The 25,805-nt window shown below is 58.4% G+C and overlaps 10 protein-coding genes across 10 annotated transcripts; 3 read left to right on the top strand and 7 right to left on the bottom strand.

Moving 5' to 3' along the window:
* Window positions 1-320: 320 nt before the first annotated feature.
* On the bottom strand, window positions 321-3,479 carry CDEST_05593 (Putative phospholipase D/Transphosphatidylase). Its single transcript, XM_062921752.1, has 3 exons — window positions 2,990-3,479; window positions 670-2,863; window positions 321-602 (listed from the first exon to the last, which is right to left on the bottom strand). The coding sequence occupies exons 1-3, from the start codon at window positions 3,179-3,181 to the stop codon at window positions 388-390; spliced, it is 2,601 nt and encodes an 866-aa protein (XP_062777803.1). The 5' UTR covers window positions 3,182-3,479; the 3' UTR covers window positions 321-387.
* A 1,532-nt stretch (window positions 3,480-5,011) lies between these two features.
* On the bottom strand, window positions 5,012-7,262 carry CDEST_05592 (Putative hydroxylase/desaturase AsaB). The gene is made up of 3 exons (XM_062921751.1): window positions 6,823-7,262; window positions 6,508-6,705; window positions 5,012-6,339 (listed from the first exon to the last, which is right to left on the bottom strand). Exons 1-3 carry the CDS (start codon window positions 6,945-6,947, stop codon window positions 5,811-5,813), a joined length of 852 nt encoding a protein of 283 aa, XP_062777802.1. The 5' UTR covers window positions 6,948-7,262; the 3' UTR covers window positions 5,012-5,810.
* A 463-nt stretch (window positions 7,263-7,725) lies between these two features.
* On the top strand, window positions 7,726-9,162 carry CDEST_05591 (Putative glycolipid transfer protein). The gene is made up of 4 exons (XM_062921750.1): window positions 7,726-8,079; window positions 8,183-8,241; window positions 8,403-8,521; window positions 8,602-9,162. Exons 1-4 carry the CDS (start codon window positions 7,935-7,937, stop codon window positions 8,894-8,896), a joined length of 618 nt encoding a protein of 205 aa, XP_062777801.1. The 5' UTR covers window positions 7,726-7,934; the 3' UTR covers window positions 8,897-9,162.
* A 233-nt stretch (window positions 9,163-9,395) lies between these two features.
* On the top strand, window positions 9,396-11,876 carry CDEST_05590 (Putative ankyrin repeat-containing domain superfamily; the record flags this gene model as incomplete). Its single annotated transcript, XM_062921749.1, has 1 exon — window positions 9,396-11,876. One exon carries the CDS (start codon window positions 9,396-9,398, stop codon window positions 11,874-11,876), a length of 2,481 nt encoding a protein of 826 aa, XP_062777800.1.
* Window positions 11,877-12,768: 892 nt separating this feature from the next.
* Window positions 12,769-14,304, bottom strand: CDEST_05589 (Putative mannose-6-phosphate isomerase, type I, rmlC-like cupin domain superfamily). Its single transcript, XM_062921748.1, has one exon. The coding sequence runs from the start codon at window positions 14,064-14,066 to the stop codon at window positions 12,846-12,848; it is 1,221 nt and encodes a 406-aa protein (XP_062777799.1). The 5' UTR covers window positions 14,067-14,304; the 3' UTR covers window positions 12,769-12,845.
* Window positions 14,305-15,010: 706 nt separating this feature from the next.
* CDEST_05588 (uncharacterized protein) lies at window positions 15,011-15,544 on the bottom strand (the record flags this gene model as incomplete). The annotated part of the gene is made up of 1 exon (XM_062921747.1): window positions 15,011-15,544. One exon carries the CDS (start codon window positions 15,542-15,544, stop codon window positions 15,011-15,013), a length of 534 nt encoding a protein of 177 aa, XP_062777798.1.
* Window positions 15,545-16,597: 1,053 nt separating this feature from the next.
* Window positions 16,598-16,913, bottom strand: CDEST_05587 (uncharacterized protein; the record flags this gene model as incomplete). Its single annotated transcript, XM_062921746.1, has 2 exons — window positions 16,598-16,663; window positions 16,722-16,913. 2 exons carry the CDS (start codon window positions 16,911-16,913, stop codon window positions 16,598-16,600), a joined length of 258 nt encoding a protein of 85 aa, XP_062777797.1.
* A 1,451-nt stretch (window positions 16,914-18,364) lies between these two features.
* On the bottom strand, window positions 18,365-20,745 carry CDEST_05586 (uncharacterized protein). Its single transcript, XM_062921745.1, has one exon. The coding sequence runs from the start codon at window positions 20,431-20,433 to the stop codon at window positions 18,712-18,714; it is 1,722 nt and encodes a 573-aa protein (XP_062777796.1). The 5' UTR covers window positions 20,434-20,745; the 3' UTR covers window positions 18,365-18,711.
* A 1-nt stretch (window position 20,746) lies between these two features.
* Window positions 20,747-21,119, top strand: CDEST_05585 (uncharacterized protein). Its single transcript, XM_062921744.1, has one exon. It carries the CDS (start codon window positions 20,834-20,836, stop codon window positions 21,116-21,118), a length of 285 nt encoding a protein of 94 aa, XP_062777795.1. The 5' UTR covers window positions 20,747-20,833; the 3' UTR covers window position 21,119.
* Window positions 21,120-22,423: 1,304 nt separating this feature from the next.
* CDEST_05584 (uncharacterized protein) lies at window positions 22,424-25,327 on the bottom strand. Its single transcript, XM_062921743.1, has one exon. It carries the CDS (start codon window positions 24,912-24,914, stop codon window positions 22,770-22,772), a length of 2,145 nt encoding a protein of 714 aa, XP_062777794.1. The 5' UTR covers window positions 24,915-25,327; the 3' UTR covers window positions 22,424-22,769.
* Between the last annotated feature and the right edge of the window lie 478 nt (window positions 25,328-25,805).

Below are 25,805 nucleotides of genomic sequence, written 5' to 3'. Positions count from 1 at the left end.
CCCCGCAGTCACCGGTGGTAAGCATGGTGTTCTCGGTGAGCATTCGGTGAATCTTCGGCGAGTGCTACCGCTACCTACCTGGGTATTGTTCTCACCACTCCAAAGCTTGATCATCGGAGTTGTCATCCACATCCATGATATTATCCACTCGTGGCATTATCGAGTTCCAAGAGAAAACATGGACTGAAATGGCTGCAGAACAGGTTCATATAAAGAACAATAAAGATTTTATTTCGTGTGCCCTGGTCGAACGGCGAGCACGAGCAGCTAGATAGCCGCCCCTTGGTATTAATGCATTAATCATTTGTAACCCCCCCCCCCCATCATTATCCCACATCCATCTCTTTCCAACTTGAGCTTGGGCTCTTTGATCCACGGCACCAAAGCTCAGGTATAAATACTCTCGGTAATCTGGTTCACCTGCAACCCCTTCTCGGCCATCTCAGCGTCTCTCAAGAAGTCGAGCGGGAACCACACGAGGTGGCCCTTGATCTGGTCAATCTTCTTACGCGCGTCGGCAGCGGGCATGAACTGGTCGAAGATGTGGCCGGCCTTGACACCCTTCGGGGGCAGGTATCTATCATAGTCGTCAAAGGTTTTGACTGAAAATCGTCATGTTAGCTCGGTTACTTCCTAATCAGAGGGAGGAGGATGGGCTCAAACACGTACTGTGGTCATCGGGGTCGGCATGGAAGATGTGTCTGTACAGGTCCGTGTTCTTGGTGGCATTCTCGGTCCACATGTTCCACAGGTCGTCGCTCATCGGGTCCTCAACGAATTTCCACGTCTCGTCACGGTCCCACGCGTCGTTGGGCGAGTGGCCGGGCGGTCGCGCGTTGGGGTCTTCGGACCCATCCAGGTCCTGTGCAGGGAGCAGGCCGAGGTGCTCGCGCCACAGGTACCGTCGCAGCGAGGTCGCGTGCCACCCGGCCTCGAACGGCTTCCCGTCCATGGTGCTGGGCACGCGCTTTGTGTCTTCCATGACGATACTCAACTCGCTGTCGTGGTAACCGAGCTGGCTGCGGTCGTTGAGGTTGCTGGAGCCGCACACGACGATGCGGTCGTCGACGATGAGGAGCTTCGAGTGGATGTAGAGCTCCTCCTGGATCCAGTTGCGGACCTCCGTCTCAGGATCGTCGTCGTCCCACGGCTCGTCCTCAATGCTGCCGGAGTTGGCCATGGCGTGGTGGGCGACGGAAAACTCGCCCTTCAGCTGACTGTCGCCGAGGCTGGCCTCGAACCGCCGTTTCGCGTCCAACGCACTCGCCGCCGCCGCCTCTCGGCCCATGCCCGTCTGCTCGGCCTTGCCGCCCATGTGCTCGTCGCGCTCCTTCTCGGTGGGGTCATTCGACCCGTGGATGCCCGTACCCATGACCTCCTCGGCCTGCGCGCGCTGGACCTCGGCGTACTTGACGCCCGTGTCCTTTTCTCTCTTGTCCACCGACGACGTCTTGTTCAGACGGTCGTAGGAGCGCAGGTTGAAGAAGAAGATGTGTTGCCTGGGATCGACGCCCTCCTTCTTGACCTGCTCGAAGATGGAGTGCTCTCCACGGCAGATGGATTTGTACTGGTAGTCCATGATGGCACGGGTGCCCGTAGCGGCATCGTCCCGCAGATCGCCGGCGAAACCGGGAATGGCGGGGATAAGGATGATGACGCGGAACTTGCGACCCTCCTTGCCGGCCCGGACGACGGCGTCGACGATGGCGCGGCCGATGGTGTTGCGGATGGGCGTCTGCTGGTCGCCTGTCGCCGTGATGAAGAACTGGTTCTCAATGTACACAAAGTGCTCGGCCTTGCTGATGATCTCGGCGTAGGCGTTCTGGATCGAGTGGTCCGTCAGGATACCGCTGGACCAGTCGGCGCTTGAACGCACAATCTGGGCATGCATAGTCCCCTTGTTCTCCAGGTTGTGCAGGCTCTGCTCGTTGAGGGGGTGGGTGAGATATTCTCCAACGGGATGCTTAGGCCGTTGGACCCCCACAAGATCCTCGTCGTCGCCGAGACGCCCGCGCAACTGGATCCAGTCGAAACGGTCGTCGCGCTTGTACTTGTCGCGCTTCACAAAGTTCCAACGCAGCACGAAATGCTCGGCGATGTCGTAAACACACGGCCCGACGAGTCCCATAGAAACATCGTGCCAGGGCATGCGGCCATACTCGGCCTTGCTCAGCTCGTTCTGCTTCCAGTCCTGGACGTTCTGGAAGTCCATGATTCGGTTGTTGTTGAAGTCCTGTCCCGGCCAGACCTCGTTCTGGACGCCCTCGGGGTGGACGTCGGCCAGGGGATGCGTGTGGCTGTCCCAGCGACCGAAGCAGAGATCCAGGCCGCCGATGAAGGCCATGGCGTAGTCGATGACGATGAACTTTTCGTGATGGGCCCAGTAAAAGGTCATATCGGCGCCGTTGGACATGAAGTTGTGGTCGGGATGACGCATGATCTTGATGTTGCCGTAGCCGGGTGTGCCCTCGGGACACAGGGCCTGCAGCGCATGCTTGGTGTGGGCCGAGTTGCAGGTCAGAGCAGCCTCGACCTCGCGGTAGACGATGATGTAGATCTGGACGCCGGCCTCGGCGCGGCGCTTCAGGACCTGATCGAGCCTCCATTCCTGGTTGAAGTAAGGGGGGCGGCGCAGGAACAGCTCGGGCGACAACCACCAGTCGCAGATGTAGATGGTCTCCTTGGCGGCCTCGAGGGCCTCGGAGACGGCCCAGAAGTAGTCGCGGCCGTCGACATACCACTTGATCAGATTACCGTCGCGCTCCGGGAAGAAGGAGTTGAAGCGGTGCTCCTCGGCGATCTTGGCTCGCTTGTCGTCCGTGGCCTTTTCGTGCTCTTCGTCGTGGCGGTGGTTGGCGTTGAACTGCGGCGGGTGGGTCACGTCAGTGTCGGATCTCTTGGGTCTCTTGGTTTCTTGGTCGCACGGGCCGAGAATGGCTTGACAAGTGCTTGTCTACGGGGAAAAGGGCGGAGAGGGTGGGTGGCTTACGAGGTTGGCGAGCTTGCCAATCTGGTGCTTCTTGTGAACAATGTGGACCTTTGCGTCGTGAAGATGGGTCCCTTCGAGCTTCTCTTCCAGTTCGCGGAAAGGCTTCTTCAGCTTGTCCATGAAGCTACCGCCGCCCTCCTTCTCCTTCTCCTTCTCCTTGTGACCATGATCGCTGGTCGTCATAAGCCCCATGATTGCAGTGTGGAAGGGGGGTCACTGGGTATCGAATTGAAGGTATACAAGCCGTGTGTCTGTGTGTCTCTCTGTCTCCGTTTGAAGTGGTATATCTAGGTCATGAAATCCCGTGTCTTAATTTGGTGTGGAGGGGTATCATGGGATGCGCGGGGTAGATCAACTGGTGGGGAGCGCAACGAGTCGAAGCATGCCGGTCATGCAGAGCAACGGCAACTCGGAAGGGGAAAATGAGCTTGAACTGGGAGCTTGAGCTTGGGGTTGAATTTGGGCTTGGGAGGGGAAGGTCGAAGAGGAGAGGAGAAGAGGAGAAGGACAAGACGGAAGAATGGCAACGAGAACGGCGCGAGGGAAAGCTTAAGAGAAAGCTTGAAACCCAGGCTATGTCATCCGCCAGAGGGGGCTAACAGTGCTGCAGCAGCAGCAGCAGCAGCAGCAGCAGCAAGGAAGGTCGGCCGGAAGCAGGATTGCGACAGACAAGAAAGGAAAAATAATCGAAGGACCAAAAAAGTGTGGGCGCAACGCAACGTTAATGCTGGGACGGAGGGACTGGGGGCCGGGTCGAGTACACTACGGCGGACTCGATACGACAACACGCACAACAACACGCACGACACGACGTTTTGCTGGTGGTGAGACTAGGAGGCTAAGCCGCCAGTGCTGGTACTGGTGCTGGTGCTGGGCTTTAGCTGGGCTAAGCTGGGCGCGAACAATGTCTCTCGACTCGACGGTGCCGGTGTACATCGCGTCGTTTGCTGACTTGTTGCGCCCAGTTGATGGATAATTTGTAATGGACGGTATGGCGGGGCAAATCTGACGATCCTTTGGGTCGGACGACTCGAATTCTTGGGCGGCGGCCATGGCCCCCTGGTCTCGCGGCCAAAAGCTCCATCGGGTTCTCTCTCTCTCCTTGTGCCTGTGGTGATCCGGATGCGAGATGTGAGACCATGGTGGGGTGCCGGGGGTGTCGAGGAATGTCAGGGACATGACCAAATGCAGCCAAGCTCGCCCTCCGTTTTCTTGTCTAGGACAGCTGGAGGACTGGGAGACTAAGGTCTCTCTCTCTGTCTCTGTCTCTATGGCCCGTACAGACTAAGGAGGTGCGGCCATGACGGACCCGATATGCAAAGCCGCGCGTCGTGTGCCTCTGCCAGCCGAATTGGTAGTACAAGTCTAACTCTTCCACCCAGTGGCTGGGGGTGACACTTCTCGGCCAAGCAAGCAAGGCAGTGATCGCGTGCTTTGCTCTCCCTTCTCCTTTCTCTGCTCTCTGGGTGAAGTTCATTGGGAGGTACGAGTACTGCTGGACATCCAGAGGGGGGATGGAGCCATTGGACTTGAAAAACGTTAGGACCTAACCAATAAACATCGTCTAGTCCGTTTGCTTCCGTTCTTTCTGTCGCCGTCATACGACATACGGTTCGGTTCGGTTCGTCTGAGGAGCAGCTTAAAAAAAAGAAAAGACAAAAGGCTGAGCTGCAGGAAACGCCAAAGAACGATTGCCCCGCGCGCTCGGTGCGTCGGTGGCAGGGAAGACGCCTCGGCCGACAACGATGAATTGGTCAATGTTATGCCACTATTGGCCAGAAGCTGGCACCCGTGCCCTTAATGACGTCGTTGTCGCTTGACAGGCACTCACAATTGGTCGCATGATGCTGATAGGTGGATCTTATCGATAAGCTACTGGTCGGAGCTCCTCCCAACTGGGTCTGCTGGTCTCGAATTGCGCCTGTGAAACCTCAACGTGCAGTGCAGTGCAGTACAGTGGTGGGTGCAGTGTCTTGCGACAAGCAGCCTTGTCATAACTAACTCATTCTCCCTCCTGAGTCTCGACCATCGTCCAAGGCCGCCCAGACGAAAATCAGCATGGCCAAGTGCCGAGTTTCCGAATCGACCCTTGTCGTAGTTGTCATGGTGCACGGGACGAGGTGCCATGCTGTGGCGCCATTCGAGTTGAGTGGAGGCGGGAAGAGAACCTTGAATTTAAGTACGGTGTACATAGGTAGGTAGCTTAGGTTCCCGGCCGACCAACCTCGATGACATTGTCTGTGACGTCAGGGCTGGCAGGTGTCCGTTCTGCTCAGGAGCAGGCCCCTTGCGCTCAGCAAAGCGTGCATTTTTCTCTTGGTAGGCCCAAGTGGCATATGGCCATTATTTTGGACCGTTCAGGATGTAACTGTAACTGTTGCCGTTGAACAACTCATCATTTTGATCGTGAGAAGCCACAGGAGCTGACAAGCTAGCTCAGCCACCAACCGCCCTCTACCCGATATCAGCAGATACCATTGGTATCGCATGCCGACTCTCGAACACCAAATACCAAAGGTTTGATTTGTGATTAAAGTCGTGAATGAGGCTTAAATTAAGGCCTGGCCAAACTAGCATGAAAACCACCCCAGTCAGAATCGATCGGGCCACAAGCGGCTTTGCCTGGCTGTGCGTGCTGTGTCTTGGCACGACATGATGTGTTTCGATTGAAAGGTGTCGAGCGTGGTCATCCCACGTGTACGCTCGTTCTCGCATGGGTGCTTAAGCCGTCGTGCTGCAAAGCCATTGGGCCTCTAATTATCCTCTTTGGTCTTGGTTCCAACGGCCAGACTGAGACACCATGCCCCGCCGAGACAGTCATTCAATGAAACACCAGAGCCCGAATGTCGATGCTCTGCCGACACTCCATGTCGTCCATGTCCGGGTCGCGGAACGCACAATGGGCCGCCCGTCTGACCACGGACGCGTCCGAGTCGAAACACTTGATGAGCAACGGCTCGTCCGGCCGCTGCCTGTTTTTAAAGTACCAGCGGTGCGCCGGGTTCGGCTTGATGGTCCACGTCTCGGCGCGGTGCCTGGGGTAGATGATGGCGCCGGGGACAAGGTCCTCCTCGGCGACCGTGTTCCCGTCGGCAACGGCGAGCGGGTCCTTTTGGACCGTCTTGATGGGCCGCCAGATGTTGATGATCTGGAAGCGGCGCTTGAGGAGTTCATCGGCCTCGTCGCCGAGGTGGTGCCTCGCCATCATGATGGCGCCGTCGTACGACTGGTCGACGTGGGCCTTGTGCAGCGGGCCGCGGTGCTCCGTGTTACGCTCGCCCAGTGTGTGCCAGTTGGCCGGGCCCCGACGGATCTGGTGATTGAAGATGACGACCCGGTTGGCCCCCGTGCTGGTTCGTCGAGGACCCTGGTGAGCATGGGAGAGGTTTCGTTGAGAGACGGCCCACAGCCATAGTGTATGTACAAACAACCCTTACACCGCCCAAGCCCAAGCCCGCCGCCCACTTGGGCCGAGCGGACGACCTGGCCTGGGCAACTGTTACTGAGATGCCACTCACATGTCCTTGTACACTTTTTCCATCTCGGGATAGTAAACGGTCTTGACCTGCTCCTCGTCGACAAAGTCCTTTTCGGCGCTTGTGTGACGGATGTACTGGAAGCCGTGCGTGTCAAGGGCGAACTTGTCCTCGTCGCCCGTGATGTCGGTCACAGTCATGGTCCGAGGCGTCATTTTCCTCTCATTTGTGACTTTTTGACTGCAGAGAAGCAAGGGCATGAGTACGGTACATGGCCATTAATGTGTTGGGGAAGCATTGTCGATGACAGTATTTCGGAGCAAAGAGGATAGATATGGCGACTGAAAAGCGGCTTACCCCCCTACGATGATTGGGGTTGGAGGAGACCCATCGCCGGGGTCGTCGTAGTAGTTGATGGTGGTGACGACCGTACGGCGGGCCGTGTCTGGCAAGAGCTGTTGCTGTGTCGTCCCCAGTGCCATAGTGGTGGACGGGAAGAGGACGGTGATGTGATTCTTGATATCGGATCTCGTGTCTCAGGGGGGGATGACGAGTTACGTTATGGATAGATAGCACTATATCTCGAAATAGCGACTGGGGTTGGAGACTCTGTTCGTCCCACTCGGCAACTCTGTTGTGCGTGAACCACGGAACCAGGAGGATGAGATGGATCAGATGAAGCCACGTAGGGCGGATGCAGGAACGCGCAGGAGATTGTTCACCAGTTTTGTTTAACCTGTCGTATCTTGGACATGCTGTTAGTTACTTGGGTACCTGAGAGAGACAGCAGATAATGGGAGGGGAGGCCCTGAGCTTAGCCGGCAACAGAGCACCTTGTGGTGGGCAGGGGAGGGAAATGGCCTGACTGACGGAGCGCCGCCTTTTCCTTTTTCCGCGACCCCGCGACACACTGTGTTTATTTCACAAGAGACACAGTACAGATCGAGGGCGGTGACGCGCTGTTTCGGCCATTGTTTCTGGTTGAGCCGGAATGAGGGGTAGCTTAGCTAACACTGTGCGGTACGTACCCCAGACGATCAAGCTGTCGCAGCGCCACTCTTTGGACCCTCAATGCCTCCCTCCCCTGACTTCTGAGCGGTCCAGTCCAGGTCCAGCCTGTAAGGGCCCCTAGTGAGCATTGCTCCAGTGGAGCCACTCGGGTCTCAATGTGGCCTGCAGGCTGTCTGAGCCTCTGAGATGCGAGAGGGTTCCCCGCCGTGGCTGCCGCTGGCTACGCGTGCTTGACCGCCCCTCGGTTTCCCAGCTGTGGCCTCTCTGCTTGCTGGTCTCTGGTTGCTGTCTCGACATCTTTGGGAAACTCTCTGTCTCCCTTTCTTTTCTTCTCATGCTCCCTCTCTCTCTCTCTTCTTCTCCCAACAATACACTTTCCACCTCAACTGTCTACCTCCTCTTTCAATCGTCAAGCAACTAAACAGCCGATTCAATTTCTTGAACCAAAATCAGACACAATGGCAGCTCAGATCCCCCCTGGCGGCACTTACCTCGACACCTTCAAGCAGTCGTTTGTTAACGTCCCCGTCGACGCCGAGAGGGAGAATGCCATTGCTACCACCGAGTTCCTCGACGCCGCCGAATCCCTGACCACCATCTTTGGTATGTTTGCTTGTTTTGTCCCTTTCCCCAGCAAAGGGTTACACCACACATGCACACAATCGTCTTTGACCGCCCAGCCTGCTAACAATGAGCTTCCCTGCAGATGCCCTTGGTGGCGTTGCATTTGGTCCCGTCAAGAGCGACATGGGCGGCAACATCAAGGTACGAATTCTTCTATCCGTCTCTCAGCATCTAGTCCCTCCATCAAGTTCTGTCTTGGCTCCTCGAGTCCTCGGGCCCTTCCATGAACCGACCGGAACCTCGGACGACACGACGCAACCATCGTGACCCCGAACAACCGCTGATTTGTCCTTGTTCTACAGAAAATTCGTGAGCGCCAGCTGGCTGCCCCCGGCCAGTCTGCCACTCTCCAGGACCTCGTCAAGAACGAGCTGGCCACCAAGAAGCACGTCGCCACCGAGGGCCTCCTCTGGCTGACTCGGTAAGTCACCCGAGTCTTGATGCGCACACTATAGCACACAATGGCACATGGACGAAAGCTGACAGCAGCCCGTCTTCTAGTGGCCTCGAGTTCACCTGCATCGCCCTGAGCCAGAACGTCGCCAAGGAGTCTGAGGAGCTCTCCGACTCGTTCCGCAACGCCTACTCGACCACCCTCAAGCCTCACCACAGCTTCCTTGTGAAGCCTATCTTCAGCGCCGCCATGAGCGCCTGCCCCTACCGCAAGGACTTCTATGCCAAGCTGGGCTCCGACCAGGCCAAGATCGCGGCCGAGCTCCGCGTCTACCTCGCCGCTCTCGAAAAGATTGTCGGCATCCTCAAGGGTTTCCTCGCAAGCAAGGACGCCAAGTTCTAAGCCCAGCCACTAAGACCACCTTCACTACCACCGCCGCCCCCTGTGCCATGCGCCCCGGCCGAGATGAAAAGAAAACAAAAGGAGAGAGATTAGAACGAACAATGACGATATGATGGAAGACAAACAACATGTCTGTGTCAATGTCAGCTGCGGTGCGAAGCACACCGTCAGCCACGAGCCAGTTTACGCAGCCTAGAAATGAAGTATTGCCTCGAAGCTTAAACAAATCTGTTTTGTTTTTGTTTTTGTTTTTTGTCTTTTGAACCATCTGAGCCGACTCATCCAGACATGCTTCTATACAGTCGCTCTTTGACACGAACAAGCCAACCGACTGCCGACCATGCGAACAACAGTTGGAGGCTCGGTACAGTGATAGACATACATAACCAACCCTGCTTCACATAACTGAACGTGGAAACTGGCAACTCGACCAACACATAACATTTCAAGACCCGCAATACTTTCGTAACCCCAATCCTCTTATTCTTGGCGTCGGAACATGTCTTTTTCTCCGCCTCCCACCCCAGACCTCGACCGATTAAGCAAGCTGCCTACTGAACTCTACCTTCTTATCCTAGAAGAAATAGGCAAAGAGACCATAGGAAACCAGCAGAGAAACTGTCTACGCCCTTCACGTCCGGCCTGGGCATCGCTGCCACCGGGTTTCCCGCCCTCGTGGGCCCTGGGGCGTGAGGATGCAGCCACCAATGCCGATGCGAAGGAGCATACGGAGTCGGTATACCCCTCTATAGACCTGCTGAACGCGAGTACAATTAACAGCAAATACCGTGATAAATATCTCCAGATCGCTCTTCGATTGGATGCTGAAAGCGAAAACCCGAGAGCCATCTATCACGCCGCTGTGAACAACCACACTACCCTTCTCCGCCAGGCTCTTGGCCAGGACGGGGCCCGGCCAGATCATGTGCCCCACGGCCTTGCGCTGCCCTTGATCACGCCGCTGATGCTGGCTGCCGTGCAAGGAAACGTAGATGCCGTCGATCTGCTTCTCGGCCATGGTGCAAATCCTGGCTATGAGTTTCACTCGGCTGGATTCAACGTCTGGCGACCTAGACCTGGACTCTTCAGCACGAGCTACGACACCATGCTCAAGGAGCCGGAGGATGTAGGTGTTGTGACCAAGGTAACCCCCGCCCATTGCGCCATGGCGGCTGTCCAGAATGCCGACAGAATCGCTTGGAAGATACTGCGCGCAGCTCCGGATGAGTTCTGGCCAAATTCCGCCAACGCAAATACCAAGCTTCTCGCCTTTGCGGTCGCCGCGGACCTGGTTGATCTGATCGAAAGCTTTGTAGTTTGGCGCGCAGACTTCAACCACGGCGGTCTCACAGTAGACTACCTATCTATTCCAGTCCTCCACCACGCCGTCTCGGGCGCAATGGTCAGGAAACTGCTCGATCTTGGCGCGCCGCTTCACACGCCACCCCATGTTGGGCTCAATGCTCTACATGCCGTCTGTCTCCGTTCGACCGACTGCCATACCGCGATCGAGGAACTCGTCCGCCGCGGCGTTGACGTGGACGAGGCCACGGCCGGCGGAAGACAACGCAGCACTCTCATCAACATCCGCCCGTGTCTTCTCGTGAGAACCCCCCAGACTGCTCTGAACTTCGCCTGCAGGCGTCTCAACCTTCCGCACATCAGGGCTCTCTTGAGACTAGGCGCGAACCCTCTGGGCGTGGCTCAGGCATCGAAGACAACGAACTGCGACCACGACAATGGCGAGTTCCGCATGGTTACGCCGTTTCACGACCTATTTCTCCCCGACGACCTATCAGAAAGCCTCACTGCGGGCAGAGGCACCGCATTGCGCAAGACTCTCTACGAGGTCGTTCGTGGGATGCTGGCACACCCCCACGGCCGACGGGCGCTGTCGCTCAGACAAAGCGTCCGTTTCGATACACGGGACGTGGATTCCAAAATCGACCAGAGGTACTGGGTCGAAAGGAGTATCTTGAAGCGCGAGGATTACGGTGAGTTCACCCCCTTTCAACTCTTCTTCATGCGTCCACTGGTAGACGACGAGCGTATCCCCGCGATGATGCTTTCCGTAAGCAAGCCGGAAATCCGACTGCAGATCAACATGACAACACGGCCGTACGGTGTAACGCCTCTTTTGGCTCTCCTGAGTCATCGCTTCGACCACGGCGTCGGCGAGGAAAGCTTCTACAGGCCCCAACTAGTCGAGTGGCTTTTGAAGAACGGCGCCGACCCGAACATAGCCGACAGTGAAGGCTTCACCCCTCTTCACTACGCAGCCTTCTGGCTCGACGACAGAGCCGTCGATTTACTGTTGGCGTACGGCGCCAGCGTCGAGAACCGCCACTTGGTCCTGCCCACGCCCTTGGAGGTTGTTCTCGGCCGCGTTTATACAGAAGACCACGGGACGGTCGACCTGCGAGATAGCATATGGAGGCAGATGGTCAGGCTAATTGAGCAGGACCGTGAGCAAGGACCGGCAGACATGTTTGGCATTCAGTCCTGCATCAAACGTTGGCAGCCTGGCGGCCCGCTGCCGCTATGTAGTCTTCCTGGTTTCGAGGTCAAGTTCAGACGCCATGTCTCGAGTGGCGTTTTCTTCTACAACGAGAGCGGCGATCAGAGCCTGCACGAGGAACTACGGAAGACGGGTCTTGTTCCGGTGTTGACCCAGCATGCACTCGAGCGTAAAGCGCGCATCTTTGAGGTCCTCTTACAGGCCAACGGGACCCTCCCTTTGCCCATCCCGAGGTGGTATAACTGGTCTCAAGGTAAGGTCTACAGGAACAGCGTTCTCGACTGGGCGGCCGCGACGGGCCAGCATCAGTATTTCCTCGAGAGGCTTTGGGCAATGGGTGGGATGGAGTTGGTCGGGGACGTCCGCCCCTCGTTCGAGTACAAGACTGTGGGTTGGGGAGAATCCCGTGAGAATTGGGACCGTTACAAGAGGATGGTCGTTGAACATGCCGTGTATCAATAGAGAGTTTCGCTTTTTGGATAGAGAGGCGGTCATTTATGAAAGTCTTTTAGCGATGTTGGGGATTTTTGCCATGTGCTTGGTCTATCTTTTTGGCCCTATCCAAACAGGTTTGCGTTCTTGGCTAGTCATATCTGATGGTGTATGTATTGGATCACTTCTGGTATAAGCCAGGACTCCTTTGATAGGAGTTGGAAGCATCAGATCGCCATCTTTCACTATGCGTCAATGTCGTCCGCGTCACAACATCTTGGTAGACGTGCCAGATCAATGTTAAGGTTCGGCATGGCCACGATCAAGCTTTTCAACACGCGACGCTGTACAAACACGACGAGAGGGAGAAGGGCACCACTAGCAGGTCGCCTAACCTAAACACTCGTTGGCGAATTCAACCCAAACAGAAAGCAACACCAGCGCGACCTTTTCGACTCCCGCCGTCGCCGCCGCGCCGCCACCCCCCTCGACATTATTGCTGATCTCGGGAAATAATGGCGGGCGTGGCACGGCTTTCGTACGATCTTTGGCCTTGTTCAGGAAACCTGCGGCCTGGATGGATGCCTGGACGGTCACTTGGTGTCGTAGATCGTGGTGGCGAGGTGCGTTGCTGTGTTGTTGAAGGGGGCCTCTATTGGCGTGCCTTCAGCTACATGTTGGCTACAAATGCCATGCGCGAGTAGAGTTTGTTACCAGTTGGCTTCATTCTCCCGGACAACCCGGCATCTTTGGTTTGCCATGCTGGTGTGCCAAAAGCTATGCAGACAGTCATCATTTCCATGGAAGCTCATAGGACTCACAATTGAGAACGGGATTGCCAGAACTGTGACATGACGGGCGCCAGCACCCCGATGCGCCGCTCACTTTAAATCAAGTGAATTAAATGTAGAATCATCATCTCATTACATCGTACTTCTAACAGCTAGTCTACAGTTCTTTTTCTCCTTTCCCATCTATCCACCTCTATCAGGAACCCCTTCAAACAACCGTCGTGAAGATTTGCATGGTGCCCTTGGTCTCCCACTTGGCCTCGACGCCGTGGGCGATGAAGAAGATGTACCCGGCCTTGACGTCAAACCTCTTTCCGTCGGCCTCCAAGACGCCCTCGCCGTCCGTGACGATGGCCACCGCGGGTCCCTCGCCCGCCTTGATGACCTCGGTCCCGTTCTCCGCGTCCAGGTCCGTCTTGAGCATGTCGAACTCGCGCAGCGGCGGCGGGTACACCACCGTGCGGCCCCGGGCGCCGCGCGGGCTCGCCTCGGCGGGCAGCAGCACGTCCTCCCTGCTGTGCGCCTTGAACGTCAGCGTTTTGCTGAAGAGGTCGACGTTGTCGCGGTCGCCGGGCGGGCAGAAGCCCGTGTTGAGGACGTTGTTGGAGCGCGCCATGCACTCGACGATGTCGCCCGACAGGTAGGCGTGGATGCCGTCGGCGGGGATGTAGAGGGCGTCGCCGGCCTCGAGCGTCAGGAAGTTCATGCACAGCAGCGCAACGAGGGTTCCCGGGTCGCCGGCGCCGTACTGCTCCTGCAGGCGGGGCAGCAGGTCGGCGACGTAGGCGTTGTCGCCGAGGTCCCCGCGCGGCGTCTCGGCGAGCGCTCGGGCGGCCTTCTCGACGGCGGCCTCGTCGGCTAGCAAGATGCGGCGCGTCACCTCGCGCAGCGTCTCGTCGGTCCAGGTCGAGGTGCCGTCCGGGATGAAGTCGCGCAGCGCGGGAATGTTGAAGACGGGGGAGATGTGGTCGAGGGGCTTGAAGCCGGCGAAGACCTCAAAGCGGCCGAGGGCGACGGCGATTTCAGGCTTGTGGTTCGAGTCGGTGAAGGCGTCCGGGTCCTGCTCGTGCAACCGGCTCGCGAGGGCCTTGTTGGGGTGGATCTGGAGCGGCAGGGCCTTTGCGATGGAGAGGATCTTGGGCAGGTAGGGGAGCTGGGCGTCGAGGTCCCGGACGACCTTGGGCCCGAGCAGCGTCTCCTTGTTGCGGTCGAGGACGTCCTTGAGCAGCTCGCCCGTCTCGAGCACGCGGGCGGGGAAGTCGGGGTAGTCGCCGAACCACATCTCCGAGTAGGCCTCGTTGTCGTCGATCTTGAAGTCGCCGGGCGAGTTCTCGCACAGGCGGGCGGCAAGGGAGTCATGGCCCTTGCGACCCCAGCCGTAGTTGTTACATGTGCCGCTTAGCTGAAAGACTGTGTTTTGTGAAGTCATCCTGGATGCTGTTGTGTGTTATTGTTGCTGTTGTATTGAGTTGTTTATGTGTGTTGGTTCCGGCGGTATTCTGTGTCAAATTAGAGAGTCGGCCAGTGGTGTTTAGGGACTATAGATAGATAGATTCTGATTGTTCTAGAAGGGTTTGAGAAGGTTGTAAGTCTTTCCTTGTCTCGTGCTGCCTGCTGTTTTGTATCAACACCGAAAAGGTGACTGATTCCATGGGACCAAGTGACGGCCGGTGACGTCGGCTTGGATTGACGCAACAGGGTCGTCATAGCAGACCAAGACACCGGTAACCGCCCCTCCGGATTTACGCCCGGACCCACAGGGATGGGGCTCGGCGGGCCGTGGCGAACGAAAAGCCGGATCAGGCCCTCCGGTGAGCCGGCGGCAATTCCGGAGTGGACGACGCTGTTATTGCCTCGGATTACCTCACTACGCCGCAATCTGGATAGGTAGGTGGGACTCATTTGCTGTAAAGAGTTGGCTTGAATAGTAGAGGCGGGACTAAATGCATGAAACATAAAATACTGCCTCACCTGGCATACCACCCCGACTTACACGCACTTCATCATCCATCCAGAACCTAAATGTTGGTGAGTTAAAATGGTGAGAATCGATACTCAGATCTTGGCCGGGTTTTAATTATCGATACGAGTGAACTGCCGTCAAGCTGGTGATGCAATTGTCTCTCAATCTCAATCTCACTTTTGGCTCTCACTCTCACACGTTTTCACTCACACTCCCTCACTTACTTACCGAAAGCTAAGTAAGAGAATGCTTGTGCACATAATAAGAGACCAAGGTCATTTCCATGATGCAGCCGAATTATAGCCCACGACCTCACCACATTTCAATCCATCCATGAGACACCACGAAAGAATCACTTCTCAGTTCATGAGCAACAGTCTCAACAGATCGCATTATCATAAAACTGTCTCTTACTCGTCACACAGAATCTCGTAAAACTGCGACAGCTCGACGAAACCGAGCCCGGACCCGGGAGCATGCGGCCGGCCGACCACCGCGAAACTCTCTTCCGTCCGGAACCCGCCGCCTGACCGGTCGGACCTCCCGTCGCCCTTGGGACGCGTGCCTCCGCTCTTCCGAGACGACGAGGACGACCCGCCCTTGTCCCGGCTCCCGTCTTTGTCTTTTTCCCTGGCTCCCCGATCCCAGCCCTGGCCATGAGCATTGTCATTGTCATTGTACTTGTCGGAGCCGTCGGCATGATCAGAGTCGTCGGAGCCGCCGTGGTCTCCCCTATCAGAGCGACCGCCATCGTCGCCGTCGCCGTCGGCAGCAGCAGTGAGGACGGACCCCTTTTCGTGAGGAGATTTAAATGCGTCGAGTGGGACGGCCGCGGGCAACTTTGCGCGCGGTGTAGAGCTTAATGGAGCGCCCAGCCTTGTTGGACTTCTTGCCCTCTCCGGCCCCAGCGGCGTTGCCGGCGTTCCCGGCGTTGGCGGTGGCATTGTTACCGGCACCGGCACCGGCACCGGCATCCTCTCCGTTGTTGTTGTTGTTGTTGTTATTTTCATCGCCAGCGGCGGCGTCTTCCTCGTTGGCGTTATCGTTGTTGTTTCCGCCAGCGGCTGCCTCATCCTCGGCGTTGTTGTTGCCACCGTTGCCGGCGTTCTTCTCATTGCCGGCATTGCCGCCAGCAGCGGCATCCTCCTCGTTGGCGTTGTTGTTATTGTTCCCACCAGCAGCAGCATCTTCTTCGTTGGCGTTGTCGGCGTTGTTGTTGTTATTGTTATTGTTGTTGTTGTTGTTGTTGTTGTTGTTGTTGTTGTTGTTGTTGTTGCCGTTGCCTGCGTTCTTCTCATTGCCGGCATTGCCGCCAGCAGCGGCATCCTCCTCGTTGGCAGCATTACCGTTACCGGCGTTGGCATCTTCCTCATTGGCATTGTTGTTGTTGTTGTTGTTTTCGTTACCAGCGGCGGCATCCTCCTCGTTGGCGTTGTTGTTATTGTTCCCACCAGCAGCAGCATCTTCTTCATTGGCGTTGTCGGCGTTGTTGTTGTTGTTGTTGTTATTGTTGTTGTTATTGTTGCCGTTGCCTGCGTTCTTCTCATTGCCGGCATTGCCGCCAGCGGCGGCTTCTTCCTCGTTGGCGGCGGCATCCCCCTCGTTGGCAGCGCCTCCGCCGGCGGCAGCGTTCTCCTCATTGTTGGCGTCGTTGCCGGCGTTGCCGCCGCCAGCAGCAGCGTCTTCCTCGCCGCCGGCGTTGTTGTTATTCTGGTTGCCGCCCTTGGCTTTGGCACCGCCAGCTCCGGCAGCCTGCTGGCCACCACCGCCACCGCCGCCGCGCTTGCGATTGCTAGAATCGAAGATGTTGATGAGACCGTCGCGGCTCAGGATGGACGGGGTGCCCTCGGTGCTTTTGCGGTTCAGGGCGGACTGCAGGTGCTGGATGACTTCGTCGCCTCCGTCGTTGGCGCGGCGCTGGCGGCCGTGGGCGACCTCGGACGTGGGGGCCGCGACGACGACGCCTGCCAGGACGGCAATGGCTGCGGTCGAGAACTTCATCTTGAAGGAAAGGGAGGGTGGGAAGATGGGGGTTGGGGGAGTGAGTGAGAATAAAGGAGTGCCTGGGAAAGAGGACAATAAGGGGAAAAGAGAGTAGAAAGCACAAGTGAAAAGATTGACTACTGCCCGAGTAGTGTTTGAAGAGAATGAGACTGGCTCAAAGTGAAAGAAAGGAGATGAGAAGCGATGAAGGTGAGGAGCAAGGACTGAAGCACCCCATCGTCGGCGGCCAAGACGTCGACTTTTTATATCCCATCTCGTCAGGTCGCCCAGACCCGTCAAACACCCTCCTTTCTGACATGTACTCTCCATGCGTTCACCCCGTGTCTACGCCTTCGTCCGGTGTTCTTGCGCCAGACCCCCTCCGAAGTGGAGTGTCCCCTTCATCGCGTGACGGCTGCATACCTACGATCGTCATCACATCCCACGGGGGCGGGCGGACGGCTGACGGGCGAGAGAAGCCCTCATGAAACGGGCATCCCGATGGAGCCGAGTCGACACTCTCTAACCGTGGCATGTGCCAGACGGTCGGGAGTCGTCTGGATCGACAGTCTTCAGTCTCCATCCAGTCTTGGCCTCCAGTCTCGGCATCCAGTCTCCAGTCGCTAGTCTTCAGTCTCCAGTTTCTATCGGCTCTTGGGAGCCCCATTCTCTGACGGAGAGGAAAAGTCTTGGGGACCTGCAAATAGTCTCCTTGGCGAGCCAAGAGTTTTCCCTCACAGATCGACAACGGAGTTGCAACCATCCAAAACGTTGCGACTCTCTTCCCCACAAAAGTTTCGCCGAGTCGCATCAGTCTCAGGACTTCTGTTCGGTTGTCTCAACTCCTTGGAAAAAGGGAAAGGGGAGAGGAAAAGGAGGGAAGGACAAAAGTCTTGGCTGGAAGATGCTCTCCTCGGCGCATATTGTGGATGGGGGGATAACACCCTGCCCGAGCTTGGCAGAACGTCCCATTCCCATTCCTATTCTCAGTGTCCGTCGCCCGTCTGAAAGAGTGTGGCGATCAACAGCTATCAAACAACGCGCGAGTGCGCCAAGAAACATGCCATCAAAGGAACAGTTCCGTCTGGGGTTTCCATGGCTGCCAGTGTCGGTTGCCCCGTCCATCGTCCGGTTTTGCTGCTGCTGGTGGTCCGTTGAAGGGCTCATCCGAAGGGCGATGAACGTCATGGGAACCTCCGGTAACACGACCCCGGCCGTCGTCAGCAATGCGCTGAAACATCGGACACGACCGTCGGGTTCGACCTGTACACACGCACTCAATTGTGAGTAAGTGGTCGTCCAGCCCAGCGCACATGCCGCATTGTTTGGTTACGGTCGTACAAAGAACGAGGGGAGAAACGGGGCCTTCACCGGGTAGAATAAGCACCAATATGGAGCGCGGGAAGCTTGAAAACACAGCGGACGGGGAACCACGGCTCTGGGCCCCGGGGGGGTTTGCAAGACCGGGGGGTGGATGGCATAGGGAGGGTTGTGGGGGTTTGAGCTGTCTGCCGATCGACAAGGTCTTCTGCCCGAACTCGAGACTCAGAAGTCGTCGAGTCCAGGCATTGTCCCGGTCCAGTCTCGGACTCCCAAGAGTTTGGAAGTCAAGCGTCAGGCGGCATATGGGGCTCCTGGGCTATTCTTGGACATCAGACTCGGGTTCCGTGGTTCTGGATCCAGGATCCGCGATTTCGTCTGAGAACCCCGGGAGATCAGGTCTTGGTGCGGCATATTCTTTCTGGTCCATCGTCCCAAGAGTCCTTCATCTTTATGCCGCCATTTTGACGGTTACAAGTCTAAACCTTGAGGGAAACCTAATGAGTGCACCCGGAAGAAAAAATCCCAAAAGAAGAAAAAAAGAATTGGCAGAAGATCATGGAGTAAATTTGTGCAGGCATGTAAGCCGTTAAAAGAAGCGTGCGCAGAAAGAAGAATGGACGCAGAGGCTCGCTTGGGTGTGGAATAAACCACCTAATAGAACAAAATAGGGATATCGTACATGTAAGTAGGTATACGTTAAGATACTGACATCATGAGAAGAACAAAAAAAGAAGAAGGAAAGAAACCAGACAGTCATTACTATGCCCAAGGACACAAAAAAAAAAGCCATTCATGAGACACAGTCTCAGAAGCTGTAGCACACATCCCACAAGGGGACGCGGGTGCTGTACAGCTCGCCGGTCCACCACTTTGTCGCGAAGCCGGTGAGGTTGAAGTAGAAGTCGGTCGCGAGCTCGACGCCGTTCTTCTCGGCGCAGACGGGGCCGTCCTTGGGCACCTCGGCGACGGCCTCGGTTGGCTTGCTCGTGAAGTTCCCGGCCAGGCCCAGGTGCTGCTCGCCGCGCAGCTTGAAGCGGTTGTCGAAGCCCGGCGTGGCCGTGATGCCGGCGCTGAGGTCGACGAGGCCGCCGAGCAGCTCAAAGGCCAGGCGGACGGTGACGTCGGCCGAGGCGTCGACGCGCACGTCGGCCGACTCGGTGATGTTGGCGTGGCTGCTGTACTTGGGCTCCCAGCCCGTCGCCGAGGACCGGGCGCCGTCGACGAGGTCGAGGTGGACGTTGGCGGCGGGCAGGGCGACGCTCAGGCCGGCCGAGACGCCGACGGCGGCCGAGACGTCAAAGTCGAGGCCGACGGCGAAGGCGACGCCCGGGCCGAGCTGGACGATGCCCGGGACGGAGACGAGGGAGTAGGCCAGCTCGTCGGGCGCGTACTTGAGCGAGTGGCTGTAGGCGGCGGCGACGTCGACCGAGACGCCGACGGCCGAGTCGAAGGTGGTGTCGAGGTCGAAGTAGAGGGCCTCGAGGCGGAAGCCCCAGAAGTTGTACTTGAGGTAGCCCGAGAAGGTGACGGTCGAGCTGAACCAGGCCTCGTCGGCTGTGACGTTGACGTACTGCCCGTCGCTGAAGAGGACGGTGTCGTCAGCGAGCGCCTCGGCGAAGGAGAGCGAGACGCTGGGGCCGAGCGTGAGGCGCTTGGAGAGCGTCGCGGCGGGCAGGGAGGAGAAGGTCATCTCGCACTCGCCGGCGATGTTGGCGAGCTCCTCGCGGGAGGCGGCGACGGTGACGGACAGCGATCCTTCGTCCGACGTGAGGCCCGTGGCGAGGAAGAAGCCGCGCTCGAACTCGGCGTCGCAGTTGCCGAGGTGGTTCGTGATGAGGACGAAGCCGCCGTCCGTCGACGACTCGGACCAGTCCTTGACGGCCTCGCGGAAGGCGTCGGCGTCGGAGAAGGACACGGTGAGCCCGTCGTCGGAGCAGATGACGGCGCTGACGGCGTCGACATGCTCGAGGACCACGGCAGGGTTCTTGAAGGCGAGCGTCATGTCGATAGAGCCCTGCTGCTGCTGCTGCTCCTCGTCGGTCTCGGTCTCAGCATCGGCGTGGTCCGCGGTATCGGTCTTGGCTGCCTTGGTCGCCGCCGAGTAGTGCAGCGAGACATTGACGGCCGGGACGATGTTGACGGGGTCCTTGGTGTCGACGCCCGGCGCGGTGGACGGGCCGAAGGTGTGCGTCGCGTTGGCGGCCGGACGCAGCTTCTCGGGCTCGGGCTTGACGGCGAGCGCCTCGAAGGCCGGGATGTCCTCGATGACGTGGGCGGCCTGGGCCGCGTAAGTGCCGGTGGCCGTCGGCTTCGACAGGGACGTGGTGAGGGTCGAAGTAGAGAACGTCGTCGCCGCCGCCGCCGCCGCCGCCGCTTGCTCGGACTGTTCGGGCATCTCGACAACGATGTACGTCACGCGCTTGACGCCGTCCGACGAGCAGCTGCACCCCTCGGCATGGGCAGCAACGCCAGTTGCGAGAAGGAGGGCGGCGGCCAGGAGGCGGCCGGCGAGAGATGAGCGAACCATGGTGAAGAAGTTGGGTGGGTATTAGAAATAGGATATTAAAGAGCGTGTAGTAGAAGTGGTGTTGATAGTAGTGGTGATAGTAGTGGTGATGGTGACAGTAATAGTAGGAGTAAGAGGAGGAGAAAGAAGAGGAGGAAGAGGTTATTAGAGTGAGAGTCGTGATAGCGAGAGAACGCACAGCAATGAAGCTGGCTTTGGTTGATATAAGGGAATAACTTGACGAGCGCCAGATCACCGACGAGCAGGAGCTGCAGCTTCAACTCCAACAGATCCGACTGACGAGGCGGTTACTCGATTCTTATACGGCAGACGACGTTCCTCTCTCCGCGTTCGTCCTCCTTCTCCTCTTCGTCCTCCTACTCCTCCTCGTCCACCCCCCCTTTCTGTAGACGGTTAGCCCATGGGCGCGCGAGATTGGCTTACCGGCACCGGCACTGGCGCCCAGATATGCCGGCAACGGGAACCGCGTAAGCTTCTCTCGTGGACCGCGGCCGTCGATGGTCATCCGCCAGAGGGCATGGTCATGGGCGGACGAGTGACCAAGAGAGAAGAGGGAAGGGGAAGGGGCAGGGGGGTCATGCATCGTAGACGCGGCGGGAGATGGCGTGATGCCTATTCGGGCAGCCCCAAGGAGCCTATCTTCCTTTGCCTCCTGTCCCCGGCAGGGATCCTCAGGTCGGAATAGAGGCGGCTGATCAGATTGGAGGCGATGGATGCGCCCGATTAGGTCGGGACTGATGCGCGCAACGTCCTGGGCATCGTCGGATATCGGCCGCGAGTGGGGAGGGGGAGGGAAGAGGTGCACTCTCGCGTCTTCCCCTCCCTAGTCAGCGAGGGCCTCGGAGACTTCCCTTGGCGAATGACTTCGTCCTCGGCGTGTTTCCTCAAACGGAAGAGGCGGCATCCAGGAGCCATCTTCGTCGAGGGGCCGTGGTGGTGATGGGCCCAAGATGATGGAGTCGAGTCGCAGTCGATGCGCCGTCAGGTAGGATCCGGTGGGAGAGCAGAATTAAGGTCGGCCGGGGGTCGGTGTGTCTTGTTCCTAAAGCGACTAAGGCGGGCTTCAAGCTCATGCAGGTACCTCTGATTGTATGCCAGAGCTATCGTGAGTCTCGTGAGTCTCATTGGCTATACCGGAGCCATTGGCCAAATGCAAAGCGTCCCCTATCGATCCGGCTCAATGGGGAATCCCGGCTCTCTGGGCGGGCCGGACGAAGAGCACCCAGTTAGGACGCCCATGTGGACAGCGATATCTCCATTGGTCTGTTGGCCCCGTCAGCTTGTGCTCTTTTCGGGACTATGCGTGGACTCAATGGACGAATGATATCCTCTTCGCTGACTTACACACCCGTACAACACGTACGCACTCATATATCGTACGCCAGTTATCGTCGACTCCCCTCCTCGTTACAGGTAATGCCCCTGAAGGAGGCGGATTGCGCAACAGGGGCCTGCGTGGTTATTCGTTCCGCATGCTCCGCTGCTTCTGCCCATTCGTGGTGCTTGGGCCGTCTTTTGTTTCCTCTTCTGGGTCACGTTACGTTACGTTACGTTACTGGAGAGGGTTTGACATGCAGGTTAGGTTGACCGATACTGGCGTGGTTGATAGGACCTCTGAGATGGCCATATCGTCTGTCTGTCTGTCTCCTGCTCTACATGGTATTGACAGAGACTTTTTTGCCTCCCTCCAAAACAGGGTGGTCAAACAACGATTAAGAGACGGGAATCTGCGTATCGGGTGGGGCTATATTGGCTTGTCGACGCCCCCTTCACAGCATTTTCCCTCGTCTTCCTCATTTCCCCCTTCGTCGGTTCTCAGTTCTGTTCACGAGTCATTCCCCATGTCCACCACCCGTTCTCGGCCTAAAAAGCCCCACAACGCTGCCCTTTCTGATAGCATCTTAAATCAATAAAGTCACATGGTTTTCACCAGGGGGAGGGGGCACCCAAGAGCGTAGGCCCGCAGAATAAAGCCAAAGCGCCGCCGGGGGAGCCAGGCGGCGGGGACGAATGGGTTGGCATGAGGCCGAGACCGATACCGATGACATGACGAACCCGCGCGGTTCGGGCTGCTCGAAATCAGCCGCCGGCTTTGGACCTGATCTCGGATTCCCCCGTTCAAGCGAGACGCGTAGAGATCAAGAGACGCAAGGTAAAGAAACTTTGTGTGTACAATGTCGTACATAGTATGTACATGAAATCGCAATTCAACCGACCGTAACCCCCACCACCATCGATATCAATCCCCTCCTTTCCAAAGAGTCATACTCTCTCTCCGCTATCCCCTCCCACCTCCACAAGGTAGACAAAGAACCCGTTCCCTTCACGCCAACCATCTATGCCGTGACGTAAATGGTCTTGACGGTGGTGCGGGTGCTGCACTTCTGGCCGCCAGGACGCGGGCCGTTGGTGGGACGGGGCCCGTTGCCATACTCGCCACGGCCGCGGGTGCGCGTGCGGTTCTTGGTCTTGGTCTTGTTCTTGGTCTTCGAGGGGACGGCCGTCAGCTCGGGCTTCGCGCCGGAGACGGTGGTCGCCGGAGCGTCGGGGACGCTGGCCGAGGGCACGGCGGCCGACGAGGAGGCGGCGGGGGGATCCTGGGACAGCGTCTCGAAAATCGGGGCCGGGGCGCCCGAGGGAGCCGACACGGATGCGGCGGGAACGGACGAGGGCTCGGAGGCAGCGTCGGAGGTGGGAGCGGCAGGGGCAGATGCCGTAGGGGTGAAAGCGGGGCCGGAGAGTGTCTCGAAGATCGGGGCCGGAGCGCCCGAAGGAGCCGACGCGGACGCGGACGCGGCGGGGGCCGAAGATGCGGCGGGCTCGGAGGTGGGAGCGGCGGAAGGAGCGGCCGGGACGGATGCCGTCGGGGTGTAAGCGGGGCCGGAAATGGTCTCAAAGATGGGCTCCGGGGCGGTGCCTTGAGCGAACGTGGGGTCGGCGGAGCCGGGACCGCTCGAGGCGACGGCATCTTCGGCGGCGGCGGCGGAGGAAGAGACGACGGCGACGGGAGCGGCGCTGGAAACGGGAGCGGCGGACGACGAGGGGGCGGCGGGGGAGCCTCCGCCGGTACCAGCGCCGCCGGTCATACAGGCGAAGGAGATCTTGGAGACGGCGGAGCCGCGGACGGGCCCGTCGAGCTTCCAGTCCATGGCGACGTAGGGCCAGCAGATGCGGCCGTCGGCCATGGTGACCATGTCGCCGGCGACGTAGGTGTCGTCGGAGCTGACGGGCTCGCCGAGCTTCTTACCGGTGCTGTCGACCATCTGGAACTTGGTGCCGGCGAAGGCGCCGCGGCAGCCCATGGCGTCGAAGTCACAGATGGGGTCGGCGATCTCCTCCCAGGTGACCAGGGCCCTAGAGGCGTCGAAGGCGGCGGCGTGGGCGTTGGAGCAGTCGTTGGCGCCCGAGGTGACCCAGTTGACCTGGCTGTCGCCGGCGGCGGCGCCGACCTCGGAGGTGGCCTGCTCGCCGACGAGCGTCTTCTTGTCCGAGAAGAGGGCGATGGCGACGTTGCGGTTGCTGGTGCGGTTGACGGACTTTGTGTAGCCCTGGCCCATCCAGTCGTTGAGCGTCAGGTCCTTGGCGCCGCGCGAGACCCACGAGAAGATGTACGAGTCGGCGCCGACGAAGCGGGCGAGCACGCTGTAGGAGCCCGAGGTGCCGCCCATGGCCTCGTTGGCGCCGCCGTTGATGACGTGCTCGTTGGAGACCTTGACGCCGTTGTTGCTCATGCCCTGCGTCTCCGTGTTGAGCCAGATGGCGCCCTGGTCCTCGGCGCAGAGCGAGGCGAAGGGCGCGGCGTCGGCGGCCTCGAAGGCGATGCCCGTGTTGTGCGAGCAGCCCCAGGACGAGGACGCGCCGGGGATCGCCGTGAGCTTGCCGGCCGTGTCGACGTAGCGGATGGCGTCGCCAAAGTGGCCCTTGGCGTCGCCCTCGTAGGCCGTCACGACGATGTAGGCCGCGTAGTAGCCGGCCTTCTCCGAGAAGACGAGGTCGCCGTTGATGTCGGGCGACGCCATGGCCTGGTTGCCGTCGACGCCGGGGCCGCCGAGCCAGGTCTTGAACGTCTCCTTGCCGCCCGTGTAGCGGTAGAGAACGGCGACGGGCACGTCGGCGGGGCCGCCCGCGAGCAGCTCGTTGGTCAGGAGGGCGAAGCCGTCGTTGTGGGCGACGAGTCCGCCGGCCTCCTTTCCGCCGGCGATGGTGATGGGCTCGCCCGTGGCGGCGAAGGTGGTCGGGTCGACCTGCTGCACGTGGACGCCCGTCTCGGAGGCGTCGAGGTACGCGAGCCAGGCCGACTTGCCGTCGGGTGCGACGGCGAAGGGCGTGCGGCGGTGGTGCGGGTAGCCCGTCCAGTAGGCCTCCTTGACCGGGTTGAACGTCTTGCTGAGCGTGACCGAGTCGACGTGCTTCTCGAGCGATGTCGACGTCAGCTGGGCGACGGCCGCGGCCGCGAAGCCGAGGACAGAGAGGAAGCGCATGTTGTGATGTTGGTTTTTCTACTTCTTCCTCTTCTTATTCTTCTTCTTTTGTCACTGAAGAGTAGTCGTGTTTTGTAACAACAAAAAGGTGAGCTGATAAATCAGGGGGGGGGAGGAACTTTCAAAGTTCCGATATAAAAGAATGAAAATCGGGTCGGATTCGGTGATGCTGATGTCGATGTCGGTGTATTTCGTCGTGTGTGGACGTTTCGTTTGGTTGTTTTCTCGAAGGACTGACTGGATGCAAGATACACACGCCTTGATGAAGGAATGAATGAACGAATGGGCACAGCGGAAACACACTGAAAAAGAATGTCGGTACGGGCAAAGGAGATGGTCAACAATCCCTTGATCGAAGAAGGAGAGGAAGTAGAAGAAGGGAGCGGAGGACGTCACCGGGAGAGAGCCAGGAGAGGTGCGTGTTTGCCTCCATTTAAAGAGGAAGACACTGACTGCATGGAGACTTTTCCAACGAGAATCCCCATTCGAGATACACTTACGGGCCCTTGGCGTCCGTGGATCCTGAGCCTTGGTATCCCGTGGACAGCGACAGCAAGGGGCTGAACCCGACGGATAGACGGACGACAGGGCTGTTCTCTGCACGAATAGACGGATCCGTATGCGCGTCTAACGATGTGACAGATCCCGGGCTGGTCAAATCTCCCTCGCCGTTTCACCACAGCAAACGCGGCGGAGGATGCAATTTCGGTTCTTCTCCACCCCAGAGGCCAACCGAGAAGAGCCCAACGTTTCCGCGGCTCTGGGGGGCGTCTGTCTTCTGTCAGTCTGGTTTAGTTAGTGATCGTGGTGGTGATGGTAGTGGTGGTAGTGGTGGTGTCGTCATCCTCGTCCGTCTCTGTCAATCTAGCTTTAAACTCCCGTTGTTTCCAT

Source organism: Colletotrichum destructivum, chromosome 3 (assembly GCF_034447905.1).
Source record: "Colletotrichum destructivum chromosome 3, complete sequence".
In the NCBI taxonomy this organism is placed as follows: Eukaryota; Fungi; Ascomycota; class Sordariomycetes; order Glomerellales; family Glomerellaceae; genus Colletotrichum; species Colletotrichum destructivum.
This window is presented reverse-complemented; position numbering and strand designations above follow the sequence as displayed.

Excerpts from the sequence above, each read along its gene's own strand:
- CDEST_05586 (XM_062921745.1), bottom strand. The coding sequence starts at position 20,433 with ATGGTTCGCTCATCTCTCGCCGGCCGCCTCCTGGCCGCCGCCCTCCTT.
- CDEST_05584 (XM_062921743.1), bottom strand. The coding sequence starts at position 24,914 with ATGCGCTTCCTCTCTGTCCTCGGCTTCGCGGCCGCGGCCGTCGCCCAG.
- CDEST_05589 (XM_062921748.1), bottom strand. The coding sequence starts at position 14,066 with ATGACTTCACAAAACACAGTCTTTCAGCTAAGCGGCACATGTAACAAC.
- CDEST_05593 (XM_062921752.1), bottom strand. The coding sequence starts at position 3,181 with ATGGGGCTTATGACGACCAGCGATCATGGTCACAAGGAGAAGGAGAAG. Across the intron at positions 2,864-2,989 it reads TTGGCAAGCTCGCCAACCTC|TTCAACGCCAACCACCGCCA; the intron begins GTAAGCCACCCA and ends CACCCGCCGCAG. Across the intron at positions 603-669 it reads TGCCGACCCCGATGACCACA|TCAAAACCTTTGACGACTAT; the intron begins GTACGTGTTTGA and ends GACGATTTTCAG.
- CDEST_05592 (XM_062921751.1), bottom strand. The coding sequence starts at position 6,947 with ATGGCACTGGGGACGACACAGCAACAGCTCTTGCCAGACACGGCCCGC. Across the intron at positions 6,706-6,822 it reads ACCCCAATCATCGTAGGGGG|TCAAAAAGTCACAAATGAGA; the intron begins GTAAGCCGCTTT and ends GCTTCTCTGCAG. Across the intron at positions 6,340-6,507 it reads GAAAAAGTGTACAAGGACAT|CACGGGGGCCAACCGGGTCG; the intron begins GTGAGTGGCATC and ends TCGACGAACCAG.
- CDEST_05585 (XM_062921744.1), top strand. The coding sequence starts at position 20,834 with ATGGGCGCGCGAGATTGGCTTACCGGCACCGGCACTGGCGCCCAGATA.
- CDEST_05591 (XM_062921750.1), top strand. The coding sequence starts at position 7,935 with ATGGCAGCTCAGATCCCCCCTGGCGGCACTTACCTCGACACCTTCAAG. Across the intron at positions 8,242-8,402 it reads ACATGGGCGGCAACATCAAG|AAAATTCGTGAGCGCCAGCT; the intron begins GTACGAATTCTT and ends CTTGTTCTACAG. Across the intron at positions 8,522-8,601 it reads GGCCTCCTCTGGCTGACTCG|TGGCCTCGAGTTCACCTGCA; the intron begins GTAAGTCACCCG and ends CCCGTCTTCTAG.